The 13,368-nt window shown below is 37.9% G+C and overlaps 2 protein-coding genes across 17 annotated transcripts in view; one reads left to right on the forward strand and one right to left on the reverse strand.

The window, feature by feature from the left end:
- The window catches only part of LOC112052834 (zinc finger protein 84-like), a 387,100-nt gene that overhangs the window by 16,599 nt on the left and 357,133 nt on the right, over nucleotides 1-13,368 (forward strand). For 8 of the 10 annotated variants that reach the window (XM_052889899.1, XM_052889900.1, XM_052889906.1 and 5 more), the window contains one exon: nucleotides 77-1,011. In XM_052889899.1, coding sequence (XP_052745859.1) covers nucleotides 77-1,011 — 935 coding nt within the window. Of the gene's footprint in view, nucleotides 1-76; nucleotides 1,012-2,612; nucleotides 2,672-13,368 lie in introns of all 10 variants that reach the window. The other 2 variants (XM_052889911.1, XM_052889901.1) reach the window with 2 other exon arrangements.
- LOC112052847 (zinc finger protein ZFP2-like) lies at nucleotides 7,171-11,954 on the reverse strand. 7 transcript variants are annotated; one of them, XM_024092072.2, is made up of 6 exons: nucleotides 11,845-11,954; nucleotides 11,321-11,494; nucleotides 11,102-11,194; nucleotides 10,473-10,616; nucleotides 10,005-10,365; nucleotides 7,171-9,516 (listed from the first exon to the last, which is right to left on the reverse strand). In XM_024092072.2, exons 2-6 carry the CDS (start codon nucleotides 11,369-11,371, stop codon nucleotides 8,030-8,032), a joined length of 2,136 nt encoding a protein of 711 aa, XP_023947840.1. In that variant the 5' UTR covers nucleotides 11,372-11,494; nucleotides 11,845-11,954; the 3' UTR covers nucleotides 7,171-8,029. The 7 variants fall into 7 exon arrangements, with proteins under 7 accessions (XP_023947840.1, XP_023947843.1, XP_023947842.1 ...); XM_024092075.2 differs by having other exon boundaries at nucleotides 10,038-10,365; nucleotides 11,753-11,948; XM_024092074.2 differs by having other exon boundaries at nucleotides 10,473-10,607; nucleotides 11,753-11,947.

Raw genomic sequence — 13,368 nt, forward strand, 5'->3', positions numbered from 1 at the left:
AAGTGATATATGGGCTCACATACTATGTCCTCTGTGGACAGAAAAACATGTTTTAAGTGAGTTTTGTATTCGGCAGAATGCTGGAGACGTGTGCGAGCCTCGTGCAGCTGTGAGCCGCAGCGGTGACTCACTCGTACTGCAGAACAAGTCAGTATGCAACGACGCTGCATGTGATGCATCACAAGTGTGCGAGCCTCGTGCAGCTGTGAGCCGCAGCGGTGACTCACTCGTGCTGCAGAACAAGTCAGTATACAACGACGCTGCATGTGATGCATCACAAGTGTGCGAGCCTCGTGCAGCTGTGAGCCGCAGCGGTGACTCACTCGTGCTGCAGAACAAGTCAGTATACAACGACGCTGCATGTGATGCATCACAAGTGTGCGAGCCTCGTGCAGCTGTGAGCCGCAGCGGTGACTCACTCGTGCTGCAGAACAAGTCAGTATACAACGACGCTGCATGTGATGCATCACAAGTGTGCGAGCCTCGTGCAGCTGTGAGCCGCAGCGGTGACTCACTCGTGCTGCAGAACAAGTCAGTATACAACGACGCTGCATGTGATGCATCACAAGTGTGCGAGCCTCGTGCAGCTGTGAGCCGCAGCGGTGACTCACTCGTGCTGCAGAACAAGTCAGTATACAACGACGCTGCGTGTGATGCATCACAAGTGTGCGAGCCTCATGCAGCTGTAAGCCGCAGCGGTGACTCACTCGTGCTGCAGAACAAGTCAGTATACAACGACGCTGCATGTGATGCATCACAAGTGTGCGAGCCTCGTGCAGCTGTGAGCCGCAGCGGTGACTCACTCGTGCTGCAGAACAAGTCAGTATACAACGACGCTGCATGTGATGCATCACAAGTGTGCGAGCCTCGTGCAGCTGTGAGCCGCAGCGGTGACTCACTCGTGCTGCAGAACAAGTCAGTATACAACGACGCTGCATGTGATGCATCACAAGTGTGCGAGCCTCGTGCAGCTGTGAGCCGCAGCGGTGACTCACTCGTGCTGCAGACCAAGTCAGTATACAACGACGCTATATATAGGGTGCTCAGGAGTATTTCCCATAACTTCAAGGTGTTGACGAGTCCATTTCGTCGTTTTTATACTTTGGTACAAAGTAATTCAAATAATTCCGATTATTTACCACACGCCTTTATATATATATATTATATAAATCATATATCCTTGCATTTTAAAATACATAGATCTTGGCTACGTCATAATTATAGGGACACATTTTAAGTTCTATTTACAAATATAAAAAAATAAGAAATATTATTTACTCTGAACATATTAATTTTAGAACACATTTACCTTGGACATATTTCATTAATTTTCCATAAAGAATATAACCTTAGAGTTATGGTCATCCTTTATATAGATCAGGGATTCCATTCGACGGCAGGGGGTTCGCGACAAGATTTACGTAATGGTGGCTTGATCACTGATACCGAGTTAAAATTGTCCAAAATTACTCCTAACATTGAATCCATATCCACACTATAACATTAATATTACAAAGACATTTCTTTTGGTATGTGCGACCTTTTATTCAAATAAAAGCGTTATTTTCTTCAACAGTCAACAGTTTTTTTCTTTGGGGGGGAGATTCATTAGTTAGTAAGGGGTTTTGCTGTAAATTGGAAATTTTAACAGGAGTTCGTGGAGCCGAAAGTTTGAGGAACCCTGATATAGATGATACAATAACACGGGGTTCGTGGAGCCGAAAGTTTGAGGAACCCTAATATAGATGATACAATAACAGGGGTTCGTGGGGCCAAAAGTTTGAGGAACCCTGATATAGATGATACAATAACAGGGGTTCGTGGGGCCAAAAGTTTGAGGAACCCTGACATAGATGATACATTAACAGGGGTTCGTGGGGCCAAAAGTTTGAGGAACCCTAATATAGATGATACAATAACAGGGGTTCGTGGGGCCGAAAGTTTGAGCAACCCTGACATAGATGATACATTAACAGGGGTTCGTGGGGCCGAAAGTTTGAGGAACCCTGACATAGATGATACATTAACAGGGGTTCGTGGGGCCGAAAGTTTGAGGAACCCTGACATAGATGATACATTAACAGGGGTTCGTGGGGCCAAAAGTTTGAGGAACCCTAATAAAGATGATACAATAACAGGGGTTCGTGGAGCCGAAAGCTTGAGGAACCCTGATATAGATGATACAATAACAGGGGTTCGTGGGGCCGAAAGTTTGAGGAACCCTAATATAGATGATACAATAACAGGGGTTCGTGGAGCCGAAAGTTTGAGGAACCCTGATATAGATGATACATTAACAGGGGTTCGTGGGGCCGAAAGTTTGAGGAACCCTGACATAGATGATACATTAACAGGGGTTCATGGAGCCAAAAGTTTGAGGAACCCTGACATAGATGATACATTAACAGGGGTTCGTGGGGCCGAAAGTTTGAGGAACCCTGACATAGATGATACATTAACAGGGGTTCGTGGGGCCGAATGTTTGAGGAACCCTGATATAGATGATACACTTCCTGAACACAGGAAATAGTAGTTCCTTTTCCTAGTAGTAGTTCTAGTATACAATATTGTTGAGTGTGCTATAAAACTCACATTCTGTTAATATATCTCAGGGCAGCTCCGGGGCAGAGAGGTGACCCTCCCAAGTCTGCAGACTTCGCTCAAAGCATAGGTGAGTCACAAGTCAAATTGACTGTGATTGTTCCTTTTCTGTCCTTACTCATATTTGCTTACTTTTTATATAAAAATATCAGCATTTAAAAATATCTCAATTTTTTGTAGGAATTTTATTATGTATTTTCTTAGGATTTAAGTAAAGTATGTTTCGTTTTTCTTTAAGATATTAAATAGCACATGTCTCTGAAGGAAAGTCATCGTGAGGAAACCTGCATACCAGGGAGTTTTCTTAATTCTCTGCGTGTGTGAAGTCTGCCAATCCGTATTGAGCCAGCGTGGTGGAGTAATTCTAACCCCATTCTGAGAGGAACTCGTGCTCAACAGTGAGCCTGAATATGGGTTATCAATGATGATTTTCTTTGTACTAAGATATCCAATAAATATACGTAACACGTATATTTTACACTTAACACAATTACAATATTACATTATTTATTACTAGCGGACGCCCGCGACTTCGTCCGCGTGAAAGTAGATGTAAACTTTTAACAACCCCTGCCCTACTCTACCCTACCCTACTCCTACCCTAACCTACCCTACCCCTACCTATTAACACTTTCATTACCGCTACGATTTTCACGATGTTTTCTCGGGAGCCGCCTACATTTTACGTTGGACTCGCTAGGTGAGTCGCCGGCGCTGCGATACGAATCATTCGACTCGCCACGCGAGTTCAGTGGCATTGCGTTAGGGTAAAAACTATGTTCTGTTATTTTTGTGGCCGTGACAGTGTACGTTACGTGTTTAAAGCAATTAACTAGTATATGGTGTAATTTAACAAAAAGAAAATGGCAAGAAACACTATAAATAAACGAAAAGGTAAGTTTGTTTCGTAATTTATGCAGTGGCTCTCAATCTTACAAATACTGATTATTGTTGATATCTTATATTGTTTTTATAAACAGATTTTCTTATTATATGTATAGATGTTTTGAGTAAAGTTACATTTTAATTACTTTCGAAATTTATTAAATAGTGTCTGGTATATTTTTAGTGCTACATGAGAGCTTGGCAAAAACAATGTGTGCTTTTATTGCTTACTAACCAGAGCGTTCATGTTAAAAAATACCGGTTCCTTTTGTTTTGCCGGCAATTTTTAACAATGCGAAGGGATCCTCTTTCAGTTGTAACTCTTAAAGTAATAGACCGAGAGTTGAGTTTGTGTTTTCTGCACCGTTCGTTTAACAAAAACGCAAGGACAGACTCAAAAACTTAGAAGTACCAATTTGGTGAACACCAAATTCGAGCCCCTACAAGGTGTCGAACACAATCCGCCGTTGTTTTACGAGTGAATGTGACTTTTGGTAAAATGAAAATAAAAGTATCTACCTTTTATATATTTCATTTATAAAAGTTTGAGAATCTATGTTAGTGAACTCGCCTAGCGAGTTCAAGGCATTGCAGAATAGTTTATTTTCTTTCGATTATAAACTGGGTCTGCACACCCGGCCCACCACGTTATTCATTAGATTAGTGTATGTTTAGTCTTCAGTATTATTTTAAGCAGAAAATACACATGCATTTTGAAAAAAAATTGCAAAAACATTGAACTCGCGAGGCGAGTCTACGGCGCTGGAATAAAATTTACGTGGACTCTCCGGGCGAGTCGGTGGCACTGAACGTGTTAAGGCCGCACACGCGACGGAAGCTTAAAAAATGGAGTAACTTCTCCCGTTTTCCCATTATTTCCCTTCACTGCTCTGCTCCTATTGATCGTAGCGTGATAAAAAGTATACTATAACCTGCCCAGGAGTTTGAAGAATAAATGTACCAAGTTTCATTAAAATCCGTCGAGTAGTTTTTGTTTCTATAACGAACATACAGACAGACAGACAAAAATTTTACTGATTGAATTTTTGGCATCAGTGTCGACCACTAATCACACCCTGATAGTTATTTTGAAAATATATTTCATGTACAGAATTAACCTCTCTACAGATTTATTATAAGTATAGATTATATAACAGCTAACTGTCAAGCTAGTTGTCAAATATACAAAATGAAAGCTTATTAGGCTGGTGGGAGGCTTTGGCCGTGGCCAGTTACCACCCTACCGGCAAAGACGTACCGCCAAGCGATTTAGCGTTCCGGTACGATGTCGTGTAGAAACCGAAAGGGTGCCTGTAAAGCCTCCCACCAGCTAGACCTGGACTAATTAAGAAAACCTCCATCGGCCCAGCTGGGGATCGAACCTAGGACCTCCGTCTTGTAAATCTACCGCGCTCACCACTGCGCCACGGAGGTCGTCATCTTCCCCCTACCCTTAGCAAAATCGATCCAGCCCTTTGAGCGTGGTGGGATGACCAAGAGAAATAGAGACTTCTATGCCAATATTATAAAGAGGTAAAGTTTGTGTGCTTGTAGGAGGTAATCTCTGGATCTACTGGACCGATTTGGAAAATTGTTTTACTAATAGAAAGCTACGTTATTTGCGAGTGTCATAGGCTATGTTTGTCTTGTAAGTCCACGGCGCATACCACTGCGCCACAGAGGCCGTCAAATTAATTAAGCTCGTCCATTCATAGTACTAATTAATAACACAGGGTATTTCTAATGACCAATATATTTCTTTTGTTAAATGTTTTATTTCAGTGGCTCCACTGTCCGCTAGACTTGCGGCAAACAATGAGAACAAAGTGCAAGCAACAATCCAGAACAGTGAAACTATCTTTGAAACTAAAATTAGAAAAAAAGAACTGGACAATCGACAAAATTGTGTATTCCGGTTATATGACGTTTCAACAATTACCAACAAACAGAAGGAAGCATTTCCAGATGAAAATGCAAGTGAGAAACCTCGTACAATTTATACTTGTGAGATATGCAATCAGAAATGTGCAAACAGAACCGTTTTACTGCAGCACATGAGGACCCACACTGGCGAGAGGCCGTTCACTTGCAACGTATGCAATTACAAATGTTCACACAATAGCAATTTAACTAAGCACAAAAGGATCCACACTGACGAAAAACCATATTCCTGTGAGATGTGCAATTATAAATGTGCAGAAAAAAGTAATTTGACTAAACACAAAAAAATCCACACGGCTGAAAGACGTTACACTTGTGAGATATGCAATTATAAATGTTCACAAAAGTATGATTTGAATAAGCATAAGAGAATCCACACTGGTGAAAAGCCTTATTCGTGTGAGATATGTCAATATAAATGCACAATTAAGAGCACTTTGTTAAGGCACAAACAAATGCACACTGGTGAGAAACCATTTACCTGTAAGATATGCAACTGTGCATATGCAGATAAACGCACTTTAGTCAAGCACATGAAGACCCACACTGGTGAATAATACATATGAATATTATTATGAAAACGCAACAAACTAAAAGTACGCAATAAACTTGTAACTCTTCTAAAGTAAATTTTCATGTCTAAAATGTCAAAATATGTAAGGACAAAGTATTGGAGTTAATATTTTAATTGTAAAAGAAATTGCATACTGTAATTACTTGAATGTCTAGGTAACTCAATAATTTTAACACGTTTATTGCACGGCACGAGGTCAATTAACCTCGTACCACACCACAAAGTTTTAGTGCGAGGTCAAAAAACCCCGTATTGCACAGTACGAGGTCAATTAACCTCTTACCACCACAATTTTAGTGCGAGGTCAAAAAACCACGTATTGCACGGCACTAGGTCAATTAACCTCGTACCACGCCATAAGTTTTAATACGAGGTCAAAAAACCCCGTATTGCACTGCACGAGGTCAATTAACCTCGTACCACACCACAATTTTAGTGCGAGGTCAAAAAACCCCGTATTGCACGGCACGAGGTCAATTAACCTCGTACCGTTAAGATCAAAACATGTACAATATTCCAGAAAATTAATTATGTCGTTGGATTTGAATTGTTTCCGAGTCTCGTCGGAAAACTCGCTTCCATTTCCAATCAATTGAATATATTTTTTTGGATAAACATAGGAACAATATGACAACGATTGGAATGAAGATACAATGTTCTGTCTTCAACTGCATCATGAGGAATGACTGAATCTATGCAGTATGTATTCTTCAAGCCGCTTCATGGCGTTTTTAGCTGGTGGGAGGCTTCGGCCGTGGCTAGTTATCCTACCGACAGAGACGTACCGCCAAGCGATTTAGCGTTCCGGTACGATGCCGTGTAGAAACCGAAACGGGTGTGGATTTTCATCCTCCTCCTAACAAGTAAGCCCGCTTCCATCTTATATTGCATCATCACTTACCATCAGGTGAGATTGTAGTCAAGGGCTAACTTGTAGAAAATAAAAATGTTTTATTTCATAATGAATCAAAATCACCAATAATTACAATTTAGTTATTTTTTTTTTAATGTCCGTTATTGTTAAAATCGTACATTTTATAATGCAGGTACTGGGAAAACCTGGACTGGAGTAGCCAGAGAGAGATTTGAATGGAGAAAACAGAGTTAAGAAGCACATAATATACGAAAAGTTTTAAATGTATCTATACTAATATTATAAAGCTACTGAGTTTGTATGTTTGTTTTATTGAACACGCCAATCTCATAAACTACTGGTCCGATTTGAAAAATCCTTTCAGTGTTAGATAGTCCATTTATCGAAGAAGGCTATAGGCTATATATTATCCTCATATTCCTACGGGAACAGGAACCACGCGCCGTTAGCCAGTAAAATATATAATTATTTAAATTTCTGTAATATTTTGAATTAATAGTATAAGATTTTGTTAAAAAGGTCAAAATAAAAGGCTTATTTATTTATTTATTTTATTTTTATTACTTGCCAAGGATCCTAATAATAGGGAATAAATAATTACGGGACACCCTGTATATAATAATACAAAAAAAATCAAGTTCATTTAATGGCAGTCAATCTGTTTCGTAGAATTATATTTTTGTGATAATTCATTATGATGAGCCGTGATAGCCCAGTGGATATGACCTCTGCCTCCGATTCCGGAGGGTGTGGGTTCGAATCCGGTCCGGGGCATGCACCTCCAACTTTTCAGTTGTGTGCATTTTAAGAAATTAAATATCAAACGGTGAAGGAAAAACATCGTGAGGAAACCTGCATACCAGAGAATTTTTTTAATTCTCTGCGTGTGTGAAGTCAGCTCTTATTCTAAGAGGAGACTCGAGTTCAGCAGTGAGCCGAATATGGGTTGATAATGATGATGATGATGAAAATTCATCATCAATTGTATTGTTGTGACTTGGTACTAGAGTCAGTTCTCATGTGTACAAGCAAATCAGTATCTGCATATTTTTATCACGAGGGTTTCTACTAGTAATATGATATTATGAGTTCTCTTATGGCAGAACTTCGTTTTTCATTCTTTACAAGTTAACCTCACCTGATGGTAAGTGATGTTACAACGATTTTGCGACAGCGTGGGTTCTCATGTGCCTCAATAAATTACTTTTATGTGCAAATTTAAGATTGCATACCTCACAAGTATAAGGCTTGTCAGAAGTATGGGTTCTCATGTGCCTAACTAAATCACTCTTCCGTGCACACTTGTAATTGCATACCTCACAAGAATAAGGTTTCTCACCAGTGTGGGTTCTTCTGTGCTTGGTTAAATTTGTTTTATGTCCACATTTAAAATTGCATACCTCACATCTATAGGGCTTTTCATTACTGTGAGTACTTTTGTGCCTTACTAAACTGCTTTGAGTTGCACATTTATAAATGCATATGTCACAAGAGTAAGGCTTTTCGCCAGTATGGGTTCTCATGTGAGATCTTAAACCATCCTTCTGAGCACATTTATAATTACATATCTCACAAGAGTAAGGCTTTTCACCAGTGTGGGTTCTTTTGTGTTTAGTTAAATGGCCTTTAGTTGCAAATTTATAATTGCATACCTCACAAGAATAGGGCTTTTCGCCAGTGTGGATCTTAACATGTCGCGCTAAATAGTATATATATGCACATTTATAATTACACATCTCACAAGAATAAGGCTTTTCACCAGAGTGGTTTCTTATGTGCGTTATTAAATTGCCTTTTCGTGCACATTTATAATTGCATATCTCGCAACAGTAAGACTTTTCACCACTGTGGGTTCTCTTGTGGTTAAGTAAAGTGCCTGTAGTTGCACACTTATAATTGCATATATCACAAGAATAAGGCTTTTCACCTGTGTGGGTTCTCAAGTGCCTAACTAAATTTCCTTTTTGTGCACATTTATAATTACACACCTTACAAGAATAAGGCTTCAAACCAGTGTGGGTTCTTATATGCCTGACTAAAAGTCTCTTTTGTGCACATTTAAAATTGCATATCTCACAACAATAAGGTTTTTCACCACTGTGGGTTCTTATGTGCCTCACTAAACAGCTTTTAGTTATACATTTATAGTTGCATATCTCACAACAATAAGGTTTCAAACCAGTGTGGGTTCTTATATGCCTGACTAAAAGTCTCTTTTGTGCACATTTAAAATTGCATATCTCACAACAATAAGGTTTTTCACCACTGTGGGTTGTTTTGTGGCTAACTAAACTGCTTTTAGTTACACATTTATAGTTGCATATATCACAAGAATAAGACTTCTCACCACTGTGGGTTCTTTTGTGGTTAACTAAACTGCTTTTAGTGTAGACTGTGGTTCGTCGATTCTCATCTGGCACAGTTTTCTCAGGTTTCTTGAAAATATCATACAACTGTACTACACAGTTTGTGAATCTATTTAAATCTGTGTATACTTTGGTGCCGCTCTGAGATGATCGGTTGTCCAGTTCGCTAGTGTTAGTTTCAAAGACTTGTTCACTTTTCTGGATCACAGTTGCTTCTTCAGTTGTTTGCACTTGGTTCTTGTTGCCTGTTGCAAGTCTCGCAGACAGTGAAGCGACTGAAATAAGACATTTTTCTTAGAATTTACTCTTACAAACCTTTGGACGACTGTACATCTGAACGTCACTCCAGCAATTTTCACCAATAATCTATCTTCTATACTAATTAATTTGAACATGCTTATCCAATGTATTGTTATATAATTAATTATTATATAGGCTATTTTTTGTTCCGAAAAATCCATGGTTTCCCGAAATTTGCGAAAACTGATGATTTTGATGATATGAATGTTTGTTACTCTTTCACACCTCGACTACTGAACCGAATTAGCTGAAATTTGGTATTAAGATATATTATAGCTTGGATTAACACAAAGGCTACTTTTTATCCCGGAAAAATCCATGGTTTCCGAGGGATTTGTGAAAAACTAAATTCCACACAAAGTCGCGGGCGTCTGCTAGTAGCTAGTATGTGCAGAAAACTGAAATTTGCACTTTCTTAACTAAAACGTATGGTAGTCTCAAATCTTATTACAACCGGACTTACATTTGAGGCAATTTATGGAACTCTGGAACTCACTTAATGCTTCATCCAGAAGATGCGTTTCCAACTTTATGCTGATGTCAGATTCGTCGTCAGATTCACAGACATTGTTGGTATTGTCTCTCTGACTGTTATCTTCATCTACCAAATTATCAGCACTTGACATGGAGTCAGAACTGTCTTCAGTCTTTACCATAACTGTTGCAACATCTCCCACTACAGATTCCTCTGCTGCTGTCTGTTCCTCTTCATCAGTGTGATCAATGTACAAGTCACAGTGATCAGCTGCTAATGTGGTTTGTGTCAAATTAAACTTCAGATGTTTTGTTGTGCAGTTCATCAATTCTATATGTTTTATTGTAATCTGAAAACAGTATATATTTACTTCTTACCAGATGGTTCACCAAAGCTAAGAAGAACAAAGTTTGTCAAGTTTACAAGTGAATGAAACCATTACTACTAAATACTCACTAATTCATCTTGTGCAAGTAAGTCTGTCATCAGTGAATGGGCTCTCAAGCACAAGTCTCTAAATCTACTGAAGTTAATCAATCTCTGAGCACACAGCACACAGAGTGTTTGCTTCAGGTTTCCTCCACGACACAACTGAAACAACTGCACAGAATTAGCAAAGGTACACAGTGTATAGAAGGGTAGATAATAGACTGGGATTTATAACTATTATTTATAGTTATACATATATATATTGTGAGTGTTCATCACTTAATACATAACAGCAAAGGTCAAATGTTGATGTTCTTACTCTAATCTAGCAGATGCCAGGCAGTTTCACTTGTAAAGTTCCCAATACCAGAACAGGGGTATAAACTATCTAAGTCTTTGTTATTTAGGAATAATTGTCAACTATCTGCCAGTGAAACTACTGTCAAAATCAGTCCAGCTGTTTCATAGATTAGACAGAAAGACAGACATACAAAACATTAAAACAAGAGATTGTTTTTAAAAACAACAAACAGACACTACAATTATATTTATTTGTATACATTTCTCTATATGTTGGATCCATTTTGAGTTTTTTGAGATAAGACAGACATCTCATACAATGTTACAATTAAATTCTCTATATTAGCTATACTCACAGACAGTCCAGTTATCTGTTCATATGCCTCCTCCAACTTGTGTTTACTCATTAGAGACAGCTTGCTGTCAGTGTCCAGGCATATCATGCACATCTGTAAGTATACCAATAGTTACTTCTACATTACTGATTGTATGTGAGTAATGCTATTGTAATGGTTGTCTTAGCTCCTTGACCTACAATACAAGTTCTACATACACAGATATGTTGTGAAACTGACCTGCACTGTTGAAGGAATAGCATCGGAGTGAATCTGCTTTACACAACTCATGGTTGCATAAAAGTTGTCACGTGTAAAGTCCTGAGAGCAGACGCCAGCAGGGTCGGGCAGGTGATGCTCTTGTGTGCGAGGGCTCGGAGCCAAGCTGCATGCAGGCAACTGTCACTGGGAACTCTGTAAATTACCATTTATTGTACACACTGGTGTGGGTCGAGAGTGTTGCAGGAGTTTTTAGGTAAAAGAGTTTGAACTCGTACTCGTTAGAGAGTAATTCCCTGATCATAATATAACTTACAGCACAAGGTAGGTACTTCCTTTTTGAAAATTAATAGCAAAGAGTATATAATCAGTACGTTATAAGACGGCCATATCATAGAGTACAATGGAGATATTATTAATGTAATACCTATTATGTATTTACGCTACACTTACAAAACAAATAGTAATAATGTATATTGTTTTCTTTAACTTTACAGTTTACGAAATTAGGTTAACGTATATTTAATACAAGAACCATAAATTACCACAGCTTTTAGAATTACAATTCGTTAGAGAGGCAAATTAATTAAACAAATAGAAAAGCTTTTCAAAAGATTGGACACAAAATTGACCTTGTAGTTTGTACATCAAGATGACATTGACAATTTGTGAATTTGACAAGATCATATTTTTTTAAAATTTATTTTACGGTTTTGGATACAAGTCCATAAACGCCAACAAGATCACAGAGTTGTCAAAGACAAAGAGTATTGACGAAATAGATAAATAGCTACAGACGGCAAATAAAAGTACAATTGACTGCTTTTTAAAATGGCTTTACGGCTCTGAGTTCTAGCCTTTGTGAGCCTGGATTACTTTACTACTTCACGCTACGAAGTTTAAAAAAAACATGTTTGATCATTCACGGGGTGCTTATGAATATGAATACGTTTACAAAATCTTATCAGAAATAGATCGTAATCATAATAATTTATAAGTGACAGTAATATTAATAGATTTTTTTTGTAGATCTTTAAAAATTATAAACATTTTTTTATTTTATTCATTTTATACATAGATGTTTTATTATATAAACTAGTAGAAAAAGATAAGGAATCAAATAGTAGATTGTTAAACAAGGGGCTAAAAAAACCCATTTTAAACGAGGTATTTTTAAAATAAATAGAAACCGAGTTTATAATAGGTTTAGCCCCGCATGTTACACAATTCTTTTCACTACGATTGCGAGGAAATAAAATAACTCGGTACAGTATTCAATGTTTTATTTTATTTGAAAATTAAATTTAGGTACAAAATGCTACAACTTTGGATGTTAGGGGAGATGCTTTTACCCGGTAACTTAATTTCCAACTACTGTGAAGTTGGACAATGAGTATGAGGGGTAAACATGGGAGATAGTTGTTTAAAAAACACCATCCGTAAGTAAATGCACTTGTTGTTCTTTTCTCCACTTATTAAATTTTTCGTAAGTAGGTGTTTCATTTGTAAGTCTTTTTTGATCTATCTCCAAATTAGGGTCACCATTCTCACTAGATGAAGACATAACAATTAATGTTGTGAAACATGTAAGTTACGGTCAAAATTAAAAAAAAAAATCATTTTTTTTTCACATGAGAAAAGGGCAAAGGTATTACACCGTACAGGATGTCCCATGTCTTCAAATCTCGCTCTATTCGCAACTCAATAAAAATTAAATAAAAAATTGAGTGCATTCCACAGACAAGAACGCTGCATTTCATTCCAATTTAAAGTTTTTTATTTATTTTTCAAAACAATCAGGGTCTTACCTATAATGATTCTATTTTCGAATAAAACCTCCTTCGTTATAAAGTAGGCTAGTACTTGGCTAGTACTCGTAACAGACAAAAATTAAAAAAACAAAATTACTTTAGCCCCTAGAGGCTGAAATGCTTGTTTAGCCCCGCTGTGAAGTGGTAATATGACAGTGGTTTTGAGCAAGAGTAGTAAAAAGTATGTAGTTTGCATATATACTTTACCATAATGCATTTCAGTTTGTGTACATACTTCCCCATTGTATTTTATGTAAC

This window comes from Bicyclus anynana, chromosome 26 (genome assembly GCF_947172395.1).
Source record: "Bicyclus anynana chromosome 26, ilBicAnyn1.1, whole genome shotgun sequence".
NCBI lineage: Eukaryota > Metazoa > Arthropoda > Insecta > Lepidoptera > Nymphalidae > Bicyclus > Bicyclus anynana.

Excerpts from the sequence above, each read along its gene's own strand:
- LOC112052847 (XM_024092072.2), bottom strand. The coding sequence starts at position 11,371 with ATGAGTTGTGTAAAGCAGATTCACTCCGATGCTATTCCTTCAACAGTG. Across the intron at positions 10,366-10,472 it reads TACTTGCACAAGATGAATTA|ATTACAATAAAACATATAGA; the intron begins GTGAGTATTTAG and ends TACTGTTTTCAG. Across the intron at positions 9,517-10,004 it reads TTCCATAAATTGCCTCAAAT|TCGCTTCACTGTCTGCGAGA; the intron begins GTAAGTCCGGTT and ends GTCTTATTTCAG.